This window comes from Protopterus annectens, chromosome 1.part0, assembly GCF_019279795.1.
Source record: "Protopterus annectens isolate FY-2018-M chromosome 1.part0, PAN1.0, whole genome shotgun sequence".
Classification (NCBI taxonomy): domain Eukaryota; kingdom Metazoa; phylum Chordata; order Ceratodontiformes; family Protopteridae; genus Protopterus; species Protopterus annectens.
Genome location: NC_056725.1, coordinates 464,613,970 through 464,628,818, shown reverse-complemented (window position 1 = coordinate 464,628,818; position 14,849 = coordinate 464,613,970). Strand labels below are relative to the sequence as shown.

The following is a 14,849-nucleotide window of genomic DNA, read 5'->3' as shown; positions in this document are numbered from 1 at the left end:
GCCTTATCCCAAGGCCCAGTGAGGGGGAAAGATGTGGTTCAAGAAATCACAAAGGTTTTTTTCATGCCGCACAAGGTGAAACCCCCTCCCGAGGCAGGGGATGGGGGAGTTATTCAGGGAGACGTCACCCCAGAGGCAGAGGGGGCCCCTGCAATTCCGGAGACCGCGACTCATTCCGTGGCTCCCCATATTCTCATTGCTGACGGTGTGCCCGACTGTGCTTATCCGGAGCCAGTCGGGGGTCGAATTTCCTTGTATCCGGAAGCCTGGGAAAACATCACCCAGGACCGATGGGTATTAAGGATAATTTCCGGAGGTTACATCATTCCATTCTCTTCAGTACCCCCTCCCATAAGAAAAATCCCGGACGTTCCACCTAGTCAAAGGGATCAAGCAGCCTCAGAGATGTCTCAGCTGCTAGAAAAAGGAGCCATCCAACCAGTCCCCTTAGACCAAATCAGATTAGGGACTTAAGATTATTTTTGGTGCCGAAAAGAACAGGGGACCTGAGACCCATACTAGATCTCAGTCAACTCAACAGTTACGTACACAAGTCCAAATTCCGTATGGTCACTCTACAGTCTATCCTCCCATTGTTGGGAGAAGAAGTATGGATGTGCTTCATCGACCTGAAGAATGCTTACTACCATGTCAAAGTGGACAGGGCATCCAGGTGTCATCTACACTTCCGACTGGGAGCCAGACACTCCAGTTTCGAGCCCTGCCCTTTGGTCTCACCACAGCCCCCAGGGTGTTCCCCAAGTGTATGGCAGTGGTGACGGCTCACTTGAGACGTCAAAGATTTCAGGTATTTCTGTACCTGGACGACTGGCTCCTCACCGCCCCCACCAGGCATCAACTAATTCAGACCAGGGACACTACCATCAGTCTATGTCACCAATTAGGCATCACGATAAACTGGAAAAAATCTGCCTTATTGCCCTTACAGCGTGTCACCTTTATAGGAGCAGAGTTGGACACCATTCAAATGCAAGCGTTCTTACCACAAGAAAGAATCAGAGGGTTGCAACAACAAATTCTCATGCTGATGCCTCTGAGACATGCGAAGGCAAGACTGATTCTTCAACTCCTAGGGACCATGGTGGCTACTGTCATGTTGGTTCCGCTAGCGAAATTGCACATGAGACTTCTTCAATGGCTTCTTTGTCCAGTGGTCTCTCCAAAGACTTCCGCTATCCCATCCAATCCTAATGACAGACAGATGCAAGCAGGACCTCCGTTGGTGGCTGTGCACCAACAACTTGAACGGAGGAAAACCCTTTGTTCCACCCATCCCTGTTGCCACGGTGACCACGGATACCTCCCAGATGGGGTGGGGGGCATTATCTCGGAAGTACGGTCCAAGGCACGTGGCAGGAGCATGAGATACATTTGCACATAAATGTCCTTGAGATGAGAGCAGTGCTTCTTGCGTTGCAGGCACTTCAAGAAGTTCTACCTCTAGGGACCATTGCGATACACTCAAGACAGCATGTCAGTAGTGTGGTATCTCAACAAGCAAGGAGGAACCCAATCTTACCCACTATGCAGGGAGGCCATGCGCGTGTGGCATTGGGCAATAGCTTCCCAACGGTTTCTGGTGGCAATGCACATTCCGGGGAAGACCAATGTAATAGCAGACAAGCTAAGCAGGGCGATTCTTATGCCCTACGAGTGGTCCCTGAATCACGTGGTTGCAGAGCGAATCTTCAGCAGATGGGGTCAACCTTGCTGCGACCTTTTTGCCAGCCCTCTCAATGCGAAATGCAGCAACTACTTCTCGATGATCCCCCCCACCGGGGGAATCACCTAGGGACACACTAGCTCACAATTGGCCCTCCGGTCTGCTTTATGCTTTGCCTCCGTGTCTTCTTCTCTCAAGGGTGATTCAGAAAGCGCAATCCTTGGGAAGCAGGATGATTCTGATTGCCCCACACTGGCCTCGTCAAGTATGGTTCCCCTTCCTTCAACCTTACATTCTGGAACCCCTTCCAGATCTACTGACGCACATGTCGGGACAGTTCCACCCCTCTCTGAGGACACTCCGGCTGACAGCCTGGCTACTCCACTTCCATCGTTAGTCAGATGTCATAATTTTTCGCCAGAAGTAGTCCATATATTGTCGTCCTCTCATAAACCATCCACTAGAAAAATCTACTTTAGCAAACAGAAAAGGTTCTGCATCTGGGCTCATTCTAGAGGCATTGATCCCTACACGGCTCCAATTGATTCCATTTTGGAATTTTTGTCTATACTGTTCTATCAGGTGTCCGCATCAGCCACCATCAAAGTTCAGCTGGCGGCTATATCAGACTTCCACATGGCCAATGAGCTTAGCCTTATGGCACACAGACTATGTAAAGCATTCCTTAAAGGTACCCTATTGCTTCGTCCCCCAGTATCCCAACCTGTTATGCCCTGGTTCCTCAATTTTGTTCCTCAAGCCCTCACTCTTCCACCTTTTGAGCCTGCAGCTACCTGCGAGTTAAAATTTCTTACATGGAAAACAGCATTTTTAACAGCAATCACTTCAGCGAGGCGGGTCTCCGAAATTCAAGCCCTCTCCATCAAACCCCCATATTTGATCTTCCATAAAGATAGAGTTTCTCTTAGACCAAACCCCTCATTCCTTCCCAAAGTGGCTTCTGTGTCTAATATAAATCGGTCTATTGAGCTGCCAGTTTTCTTCCCCAATTTTTCCATCAAGGCAGAATTCAGATTTCACTAATTGGATGTACATAGACAGTTAAGCTTCGGTCTCCACCAGACGAAAGATATCCGGAAATTTGACCAACTCTGTCTCCTTTTTGGAAAACCGATCTGGTTCTCCGGTATCCAAGGTCACACTCTCTAGATGGATAGCCAGCTGTATTTCCTTCATCTGTCAGACAGCAGGTAAAAGTTTGCCTTTTCCACCTAAAGCCCACTCCACAAGAGCGGTTTCCACATCCACAGCCTATTAAGCTAGATTGTCGATGGATGATATACGTGCTGCGGCCACTTGGGCTTCTCCTCACACCTTTGTCTCTCATTACAAATTGGACGTGGTTTCCAGGGGCAGATCTTCATTTGGCTCCACAGTTCTCAGGAGTATTTTCCTATGAGCCACCCAGGTTGTAGGTGCTAGGGACGCTGTCCCATGGGTAAGAATGTAGGCGAGATAGGACTACATAACATCAAGAAGTTATGTACTCACCATAACGTTCGATGTAAGTAGTCCATCTCGCCTCACATTCTTACTTACCCTCCCGCCTTCCCCCTGCATGGAGGATTTGGAAGTTAGATTTTATCCTGCAGAGTCCCTTTGAATAAATTTGTTTGTATGGATGTGTGCTATGTATGCAGTAACTGGGTTGTTAGCAGCAAACTAGATCTGGGGATGCGAAACAGTGTACTATGGGATACCCTCTTAGCCCAGCCAATCAGAGACTTTTGAGCTAGTAAAATAGGCCGAATCGGAGCTGATATTCTGCTCCAAACCCATGGGTAAGAATGTGAGGCGAGATGGACTACATACATCGGTGAGAACATAACTTCTTGTTTCTTCTCATGTATGAGAATAAAGTGAAAGTGGATGAGATGGAATTAATAGGATTAGTAATGACATTTAGAAAAAAGGCCTTAACCAAGAAGTGAAAACAAAAGGATATTGCCACAGGGGAGAAAGTGAACAGATTAGTAGAACAAGTGGAAGCAAAAGGAAAAAGAGTGAGCGTTAAGGAAAATAATGGCAAAGATGGAAGGCCTGAAAAGAAGCAAGTGAAAGGGAAGAAGGAACAGGATAGCATTAAGTAGGAATATACAAAAAGGGTAAAAGTGAACCAAGAAGGAAGACAACATAAGCAGATGGGACAAGTGTACACTGGGGGAAATCATGGGAACAATTTAGAAAGATTGAAAAAGAAAGGAGAAGGGGAAAGGAGACTAATAGACAAAAGTAAGCAGTGATGATGTATGGATTTGTAACCGAATGCAATGGAGAGGACAGGCCTTAGAATATGCAGTGGGAAGCAATCTTATGCAAAAGAATTAGATGGTATAAAAAGCCATATGTACTTGGATATGTATTATGAAGGAAAAGGAAAAGCTACTCAGTGTGTGGAAACTACTTTTGGGCTGAAGCTAGCTATATAAAGGAGGAGAAACCACTTAAACTAACTGGTTTGCCACTAGGGTATGGACAAAGTGTTTATCAAGTGAATGTAGGTAGAGTGTTTTTTTTTTTTTTTTTTTTTTTGTTCTGAAATGTGTATAAATATTTTTTCTTCAAAAAAACAAGTAAAAAAAAAAGATGTATTGTTAAAAAGGAATGTGTAAAGTAGATTTTTTCTTTTACTTTTAGAAAGAATAGGTGCACAACAAGAAAGTATTTTATATGTTGGCAATAGTACATATCAGAAGGAAAAGGATGATATGACCCAGTAAACTCTGGTTTAAGGCTGTTTCATCTGGATCAGTTGGGTATGCATGATTGTTGCAGTCAGGTTTAAAAAAAATGGACAGCCACCAGAGTGACTAATGTAAGTGCACCATGTATTTAGTCTGCACAAGAGCTGTAGTTAATGTTGCTGAATAAATTGCATTCCTTAAAGAATAGCTGTTAATGTTGCTGAATAAATATTCCTTAAAAAACATACATGTTCAAGGTGGTAAAGTAACACAAGACCACCTTGGGACAAAAGTTAACTTACAACTGTTTATAAACACAGCTTTACAAAGGGCAGTTTAGTCATCACATAGTATGGTTGAGGATACTTGTAAGTTTTGTTCCATTATATTAACAGTTTTATTTGCAAAAGAAAAAGTCTATACTTTGCTCTGTGCTCGTGTGTTTGTGGATAAAATCCAAGTGAAAGTGATTAATTTCAACAGTCTGTGGCTAGATGTATTAACAGCTTCCTTGCTGATATACCAGCTAAACTTTCTGTTGTCACTTCTGTGCATCTGTTTTTCTAGATCTGGAAGTGATCAACTCATACCTTCCACGATTAAAAGGTGCTGTAATAGAGATATCTGAAAGTACCCAGCAGCAGCTCAAGAACTTATGATGGAAGGAGATCTATTAGAAGTTAATCTGGATGAGACACACACTATGTGGAGAATACTTCAAGCAGCAGGACCTCCTCCATTGAAGACATTACAAAAGTTTGTAGAGGTACTGTAACAGTAAATAAATCTTATGAGGCTCACTCAGATTTCTTCAACATTTTATGTTCTGTTGTAATGCATTATTTGTATTCTCCTTTTTAAAACTACCAACGATTTTATGTGACCCGCTTACAAGTGATATCACAGAAGTGCAAACTATAGTTAATATTCAGATTATTTATTTTTTTTGTGATGTGGCATATGTTTTAATTTAATGAATGAACTTCAGATACTGGTATGGACGAGGCATACATTTAAGCCATATTGTACTAGTTTTCAAGGGTTTCCAGACTTTTTTGAGATCACCTTCTTTATATTTGTGATGTTCATTTGTGTTCACTGTTACAAGCCTCACTTCTGGGCTAGCCTGCATATATGTAGCCAACTGGTCATCCTGGCTGTTAGCTTTAGCTTCCCCGTGGCCTTTAGTGAGGTCCTGCCACCAGAATACAAGCATGTTGATAGTATGTGACACTCATCAGCTGATGTCATCTTTACATCTTTCCTGCCATGCAGTGGTCTGTAGCTGTATAATGTTCTTCGTGTTTCACTGTTGCAGTCATTACATTTGGGTAATCTGCTGGCAGGTTGCCCTCAGTCGGCCTGAATACCATTGGGTCCTGGCCGGTTGCTGTCTCTTCTTCCATGCCGTCAGGTCGTCAGGGGTATAAAACATGCAGCTGATGCCATTTTAATCTGTCTTTCTTGCCGCGCGGTGCCCGAAGCAGAAGCAGTTCGCAAGTGCCGTCGGCCGACTCCTGAAATTTTTGTTTTCGATTTTCAGAACCGAAGTCTTCAACCTAAAGCTAAGTACCCCATTGGGGAAACATTTTCTTGCTCCTTACTGATGTCAGTAAAAGTTAATAATTGTATTACTTGTGGGAAGCAAATACCTCATAAGGATTTTCATTTGTACTGTATTCCTTGCCTAGGCCCTGACAACAACGTTTCTTGCTGTCAGTTTTGTGCTAAATTTAACCAACGCACTATTAAGCGGCGGTATATTTTTGCTTCAAAATATTTTGGCTCAAGATTTAACTATCCAGAAATGTCGTCGGTTAGCAATTCGACTACCGAATTCACAAAAAACAGAAAGAAAAAGACAGTGACAGACTGTCGAGGTCCAAAACTGACATCAATGCTTCTCCTAAGCCAGTCGCTGGTTTGCCAATAGTCAGTGAGGTGCTTTCGCAGCTCCTGATGCCCACTACTTTTGATTCGAAGGCCTCTGCCAAGACCCATTCGGAGTCCGGTGTGCCGCAAGACACTTAAAGTATTGAACCCGGATGTCTCTCCCTTAGATGGGTCCGAGCCACTGAGTAGGCATCGGCTTCTGAGGGTGTTTTCAGGCCTAAAGATTTGTATATTAAACCGACACCATCATCAAAAACAAGGCCAAAACCAACTTCTATGTCTAAAAAGCGACGCAAGGGCCATATGTTCAGGCCCCTATGCCTAAGAAACAAATGATCAAAATGGCTGAGGATTTAATTACCTTGATCAAGGGTTCCCAACCCCTTCCTGCTAAGAGGCCTAGGCAGGACTTTAAACTGTCAATTTCATATGCTTAAATATCAACAGCATGTCATGGGCTTACTGAAACAGAAAATGATGTTGATTTCTGACTGTGTGGAAAATAGAGAGTTACAGGATTTATTGCATTCAGCTGAATAAGTTGGAAAGCATACTTTGCTATGTGGTTTTGATTCCTTGGAGGCCTCTTGCAGGTCCACCATAACTGAATCTGTGATAAGAAGGCATGCTTGACTCAAGGAGCAAAATCTGCCTGATCATGTTAAAGCAAAATTGTTGGATGCTCCTTTACAACAGGACAGTCAATTTGGTAATAAGGCAGAAGTTTTGAAAAAGATGGAAGACTAAGCTAAATCTATGCAAACTGTAAAAGATTTCCTACAAGTGCAACCACCCAGGTTCAGTAAGCATTGGCCTACTAAGAATTGTTCCTTTCCAGTACCCAACAGAGCTGCTCAGGTCAAACCCAGACACTCCAAAGGCTCCAGGTTTCACTCACACGGAACTTACAGAACAAAACAATGGGGTGCCTCCACCTCCAAATCGGGAAGTAGCAAGCCCCCCCCCCCCCACGGCAAACAGTCTCAATGACTTTCCTCTGCCATTTCCAAGCACTTATCTTTTGGCAGCCCCTTTGGGGGGAAAACTAGCACTTCATGCACAAAACTGGCATCTAATTACCCAGGACAAGTGGGTTTTAAATATAGTATCCCAGGGATACAGATTTCATTTCCACATGTTGCCAATTCCAAACAGATGGCCAGATCTGCCTCCAAATCAGTGGGCAGAGGCCCAGAAACAAGTTATGTCCCTCATGGATATGGAGGCTATTCAACCAGTACCAGAAAAGGAAAAAGGACAAGGTTTGTATTCAAGATTTTTCCTAGTACCCAGAAAAGACAAATCATGGCGTCCAATTCTGGACTTATCCATTCTAAATACTTTCCTGGACATTCCAAAATTCAAGGTGCTGACTCTACAACAGTTGCTGCCTATGCTGGGCAAGGATGCCTAGTTGGTAGCTCTAGACTTAAGAGGCATACCTGCATATCCCAATCAGGGAATCTTGCAGAAGATACCTCCGCTTCAAAGCAGGCTATTTGCATTACCAGTTCTCTGCACTACCCTTTGGCTTATCTACTGCGCCCAGGGTCTTCACAAAGTGCCTGGCACCAGTAATTGCATTTTGCAGACAAAGAAACATTCAAATTTATCCTTATCTGGATGATTGTCTAATTCAGGCAGAAAACAAGGACACTCTTCATAAACACGAAAAGGAAATGTAGGTAACCCAAAAAGTAAAAACATCGGTTCCCTCAAAAAACACCCGGTGAACGAAACAAACCCCCGATGGTTCCTCGCCTTCAAATTTTGACCAAAAGTACCGCTTATCGAAACAAATTTAGGCCTTGGGGTTTAGGCCCCCATTTACTAACCAAGCAAAAGCAAGGGAAAATTAATGGCCCCATGACCGGCCCGCCCCCCAAAAAATTTTCCTTCATTTTTTTTGCCGGGGCCCGTGGTCCCCGATGCCCCCCCAAAAAAGGGGCGTTTTTTTTTTTTTTCCCTTTGGGAAGCAGGATGATTCTGATTGCCCCACACTGGCCTCGTCAAGTATGGTTCCCCTTCCTTCAACCTTACATTCTGGAACCCCTTCCAGATCTACTGACGCACATGTCGGGACAGTTCCACCCCTCTCTGAGGACACTCCGGCTGACAGCCTGGCTACTCCACTTCCATCGTTAGTCAGATGTCATAATTTTTCGCCAGAAGTAGTCCATATATTGTCGTCCTCTCATAAACCATCCACTAGAAAAATCTACTTTAGCAAACAGAAAAGGTTCTGCATCTGGGCTCATTCTAGAGGCATTGATCCCTACACGGCTCCAATTGATTCCATTTTGGAATTTTTGTCTATACTGTTCTATCAGGTGTCCGCATCAGCCACCATCAAAGTTCAGCTGGCGGCTATATCAGACTTCCACATGGCCAATGAGCTTAGCCTTATGGCACACAGACTATGTAAAGCATTCCTTAAAGGTACCCTATTGCTTCGTCCCCAGTATCCCAACCTGTTATGCCCTGGTTCCTCAATTTTGTTCCTCAAGCCCTCACTCTTCCACCTTTTGAGCCTGCAGCTACCTGCGAGTTAAAATTTCTTACATGGAAAACAGCATTTTTAACAGCAATCACTTCAGCGAGGCGGGTCTCCGAAATTCAAGCCCTCTCCATCAAACCCCCATATTTGATCTTCCATAAAGATAGAGTTTCTCTTAGACCAAACCCCTCATTCCTTCCCAAAGTGGCTTCTGTGTCTAATATAAATCGGTCTATTGAGCTGCCAGTTTTCTTCCCCAATTTTTCCATCAAGGCAGAATTCAGATTTCACTAATTGGATGTACATAGACAGTTAAGCTTCGGTCTCCACCAGACGAAAGATATCCGGAAATTTGACCAACTCTGTCTCCTTTTTGGAAAACCGATCTGGTTCTCCGGTATCCAAGGTCACACTCTCTAGATGGATAGCCAGCTGTATTTCCTTCATCTGTCAGACAGCAGGTAAAAGTTTGCCTTTTCCACCTAAAGCCCACTCCACAAGAGCGGTTTCCACATCCACAGCCTATTAAGCTAGATTGTCGATGGATGATATACGTGCTGCGGCCACTTGGGCTTCTCCTCACACCTTTGTCTCTCATTACAAATTGGACGTGGTTTCCAGGGGCAGATCTTCATTTGGCTCCACAGTTCTCAGGAGTATTTTCCTATGAGCCACCCAGGTTGTAGGTGCTAGGGACGCTGTCCCATGGGTAAGAATGTAGGCGAGATAGGACTACATAACATCAAGAAGTTATGTACTCACCATAACGTTCGATGTAAGTAGTCCATCTCGCCTCACATTCTTACTTACCCTCCCGCCTTCCCCCTGCATGGAGGATTTGGAAGTTAGATTTTATCCTGCAGAGTCCCTTTGAATAAATTTGTTTGTATGGATGTGTGCTATGTATGCAGTAACTGGGTTGTTAGCAGCAAACTAGATCTGGGGATGCGAAACAGTGTACTATGGGATACCCTCTTAGCCCAGCCAATCAGAGACTTTTGAGCTAGTAAAATAGGCCGAATCGGAGCTGATATTCTGCTCCAAACCCATGGGTAAGAATGTGAGGCGAGATGGACTACATACATCGGTGAGAACATAACTTCTTGTTTCTTCTCATGTATGAGAATAAAGTGAAAGTGGATGAGATGGAATTAATAGGATTAGTAATGACATTTAGAAAAAAGGCCTTAACCAAGAAGTGAAAACAAAAGGATATTGCCACAGGGGAGAAAGTGAACAGATTAGTAGAACAAGTGGAAGCAAAAGGAAAAAGAGTGAGCGTTAAGGAAAATAATGGCAAAGATGGAAGGCCTGAAAAGAAGCAAGTGAAAGGGAAGAAGGAACAGGATAGCATTAAGTAGGAATATACAAAAGGGTAAAAGTGAACCAAGAAGGAAGACAACATAAGCAGATGGGACAAGTGTACACTGGGGGAAATCATGGGAACAATTTAGAAAGATTGAAAAAGAAAGGAGAAGGGGAAAGGAGACAAATAGACAAAAGTAAGCAGTGATGATGTATGGATTTGTAACCGAATGCAATGGAGAGGACAGGCCTTAGAATATGCAGTGGGAAGCAATCTTATGCAAAAGAATTAGATGGTATAAAAGCCATATGTACTTGGATATGTATTATGAAGGAAAAGGAAAAGCTACTCAGTGTGTGGAAACTACTTTTGGGCTGAAGCTAGCTATATAAAGGAGGAGAAACCACTTAAACTAACTGGTTTGCCACTAGGGTATGGACAAAGTGTTTATCAAGTGAATGTAGGTAGAGTGTTTTTTTTTTTTTTTTTTTTTTTGTTCTGAAATGTGTATAAATATTTTTTCTTCAAAAAAACAAGTAAAAAAAAAAGATGTATTGTTAAAAAGGAATGTGTAAAGTAGATTTTTTCTTTTACTTTTAGAAAGAATAGGTGCACAACAAGAAAGTATTTTATATGTTGGCAATAGTACATATCAGAAGGAAAAGGATGATATGACCCAGTAAACTCTGGTTTAAGGCTGTTTCATCTGGATCAGTTGGGTATGCATGATTGTTGCAGTCAGGTTTAAAAAAAATGGACAGCCACCAGAGTGACTAATGTAAGTGCACCATGTATTTAGTCTGCACAAGAGCTGTAGTTAATGTTGCTGAATAAATTGCATTCCTTAAAGAATAGCTGTTAATGTTGCTGAATAAATATTCCTTAAAAAACATACATGTTCAAGGTGGTAAAGTAACACAAGACCACCTTGGGACAAAAGTTAACTTACAACTGTTTATAAACACAGCTTTACAAAGGGCAGTTTAGTCATCACATAGTATGGTTGAGGATACTTGTAAGTTTTGTTCCATTATATTAACAGTTTTATTTGCAAAAGAAAAAAGTCTATACTTTGCTCTGTGCTCGTGTGTTTGTGGATAAAATCCAAGTGAAAGTGATTAATTTCAACAGTCTGTGGCTAGATGTATTAACAGCTTCCTTGCTGATATACCAGCTAAACTTTCTGTTGTCACTTCTGTGCATCTGTTTTTCTAGATCTGGAAGTGATCAACTCATACCTTCCACGATTAAAAGGTGCTGTAATAGAGATATCTGAAAGTACCCAGCAGCAGCTCGAAGAACTTATGATGGAAGGAGATCTATTAGAAGTTAATCTGGATGAGACACACACTATGTGGAGAATACTTCAAGCAGCAGGACCTCCTCCATTGAAGACATTACAAAAGTTTGTAGAGGTACTGTAACAGTAAATAAATCTTATGAGGCTCACTCAGATTTCTTCAACATTTTATGTTCTGTTGTAATGCATTATTTGTATTCTCCTTTTTAAAACTACCAACGATTTTATGTGACCCGCTTACAAGTGATATCACAGAAGTGCAAACTATAGTTAATATTCAGATTATTTATTTTTTTTGTGATGTGGCATATGTTTTAATTTAATGAATGAACTTCAGATACTGGTATGGACGAGGCATACATTTAAGCCATATTGTACTAGTTTTCAAGGGTTTCCAGACTTTTTTGAGATCACCTTCTTTATATTTGTGATGTTCATTTGTGTTCACTGTTACAAGCCTCACTTCTGGGCTAGCCTGCATATATGTAGCCAACTGGTCATCCTGGCTGTTAGCTTTAGCTTCCCCGTGGCCTTTAGTGAGGTCCTGCCACCAGAATACAAGCATGTTGATAGTATGTGACACTCATCAGCTGATGTCATCTTTACATCTTTCCTGCCATGCAGTGGTCTGTAGCTGTATAATGTTCTTCGTGTTTCACTGTTGCAGTCATTACATTTGGGTAATCTGCTGGCAGGTTGCCCTCAGTCGGCCTGAATACCATTGGGTCCTGCGTCGGTTGCTGTCTCTTCTTCCATGCCGTCAGGTCGTCAGGGGTATAAAACATGCAGCTGATGCCATTTTAATCTGTCTTTCTTGCCGCGCGGTGCCCGAAGCAGAAGCAGTTCGCAAGTGCCGTCGGCCGACTCCTGAAATTTTTGTTTTCGATTTTCAGAACCGAAGTCTTCAACCTAAAGCTAAGTACCCCATTGGGGAAACATTTTCTTGCTCCTTACTGATGTCAGTAAAAGTTAATAATTGTATTACTTGTGGGAAGCAAATACCTCATAAGGATTTTCATTTGTACTGTATTCCTTGCCTAGGCCCTGACAACAACGTTTCTTGCTGTCAGTTTTGTGCTAAATTTAACCAACGCACTATTAAGCGGCGGTATATTTTTGCTTCAAAATATTTTGGCTCAAGATTTAACTATCCAGAAATGTCGTCGGTTAGCAATTCGACTACCGGAATTCACAAAAAACAGAAAGAAAAAGACAGTGACAGACTGTCGAGGTCCAAAACTGACATCAATGCTTCTCCTAAGCCAGTCGCTGGTTTGCCAATAGTCAGTGAGGTGCTTTCGCAGCTCCTGATGCCCACTACTTTTGATTCGAAGGCCTCTGCCAAGACCCATTCGGAGTCCGGTGTGCCGCAAGACACTTAAAGTATTGAACCCGCGGATGTCTCTCCCTTAGATGGGTCCGGAGCCACTGAGTAGGCATCGGCTTCTGAGGGTGTTTTCAGGCCTAAAGATTTGTATATTAAACCGACACCATCATCAAAAACAAGGCCAAAACCAACTTCTATGTCTAAAAAGCGACGCAAGGGCCATATGTTCAGGCCCCTATGCCTAAGAAACAAATGATCAAAATGGCTGAGGATTTAATTACCTTGATCAAGGGTTCCCAACCCCTTCCTGCTAAGAGGCCTAGGCAGGACTTTAAACTGTCAATTTCATATGCTTAAATATCAACAGCATGTCATGGGCTTACTGAAACAGAAAATGATGTTGATTTCTGACTGTGTGGAAAATAGAGAGTTACAGGATTTATTGCATTCAGCTGAATAAGTTGGAAAGCATACTTTGCTATGTGGTTTTGATTCCTTGGAGGCCTCTTGCAGGTCCACCATAACTGAATCTGTGATAAGAAGGCATGCTTGACTCAAGGAGCAAAATCTGCCTGATCATGTTAAAGCAAAATTGTTGGATGCTCCTTTACAACAGGACAGTCAATTTGGTAATAAGGCAGAAGTTTTGAAAAAGATGGAAGACTAAGCTAAATCTATGCAAACTGTAAAAGATTTCCTACAAGTGCAACCACCCAGGTTCAGTAAGCATTGGCCTACTAAGAATTGTTCCTTTCCAGTACCCAACAGAGCTGCTCAGGTCAAACCCAGACACTCCAAAGGCTCCAGGTTTCACTCACACGGAACTTACAGAACAAAACAATGGGGTGCCTCCACCTCCAAATCGGGAAGTAGCAAGCCCCCCCCCCCCCACGGCAAACAGTCTCAATGACTTTCCTCTGCCATTTCCAAGCACTTATCTTTTGGCAGCCCCTTTGGGGGGAAAACTAGCACTTCATGCACAAAACTGGCATCTAATTACCCAGGACAAGTGGGTTTTAAATATAGTATCCCAGGGATACAGATTTCATTTCCACATGTTGCCAATTCCAAACAGATGGCCAGATCTGCCTCCAAATCAGTGGGCAGAGGCCCAGAAACAAGTTATGTCCCTCATGGATATGGAGGCTATTCAACCAGTACCAGAAAAGGAAAAAGGACAAGGTTTGTATTCAAGATTTTTCCTAGTACCCAGAAAAGACAAATCATGGCGTCCAATTCTGGACTTATCCATTCTAAATACTTTCCTGGACATTCCAAAATTCAAGGTGCTGACTCTACAACAGTTGCTGCCTATGCTGGGCAAGGATGCCTAGTTGGTAGCTCTAGACTTAAGAGGCATACCTGCATATCCCAATCAGGGAATCTTGCAGAAGATACCTCCGCTTCAAAGCAGGCTATTTGCATTACCAGTTCTCTGCACTACCCTTTGGCTTATCTACTGCGCCCAGGGTCTTCACAAAGTGCCTGGCACCAGTAATTGCATTTTGCAGACAAAGAAACATTCAAATTTATCCTTATCTGGATGATTGTCTAATTCAGGCAGAAAACAAGGACACTCTTCTATAGCATCTAGCGTTTGTAAAAAGGCTTCTAACATGCCTAGGATACACCATAAATGAAAATAAATCACATCTGGTATCCTCTCAAATAATTACATTCCTGGCTGCAAGCTTGAATACAACTGCCCAGATGGCTTACCTCACGCCAGACAAACAAATTCAATTGATGACTTCAAACAAGTGGCCACAAAAACCCAGCTTATCTGCAAGACAAATTCTGCAGGCCTTGGGGTTCATGGCTTCCTGCATTCTACTAATTCCATATGCAAGACTGCATATGAGGAAACTTCAATGGTACCTAAAAAAAACTTATGGAGTCAACATTGTCACAGCCTGGAAACAATAATTCCTATCATTCCTTGCCTGCAACAGGAGTTCCTGTGGTGGGCAGAGGCCTGACACCAAAACAAGGGACTGTCATTCATTCATTCCACCCCCTGCCACCCAAACCCTGACTACAGACACATCCGATTATGCTTGGGGGGGGGGGGGCATCTGGCAGGGAGATGCATTCAGGGCAAATGGAGCCCAAATCAAATGCACCTACATATCAACCA

At 42.9% G+C, this 14,849-nt stretch overlaps 1 protein-coding gene across 2 annotated transcripts in view; it reads left to right on the top strand.

Moving 5' to 3' along the window:
- KDM5C (lysine demethylase 5C) overlaps nucleotides 1-14,849 on the top strand; it is a gene marked incomplete at its 5' end in the record, with an annotated part of 2,556,543 nt that overhangs the window by 2,276,215 nt on the left and 265,479 nt on the right. The window contains 1 exon segment of one of the 2 annotated variants that reach the window (XM_044060510.1): nucleotides 11,310-11,500. In XM_044060510.1, the coding sequence (XP_043916445.1) occupies nucleotides 11,310-11,500 (191 nt within the window). 2 annotated transcript variants of the gene reach the window in all.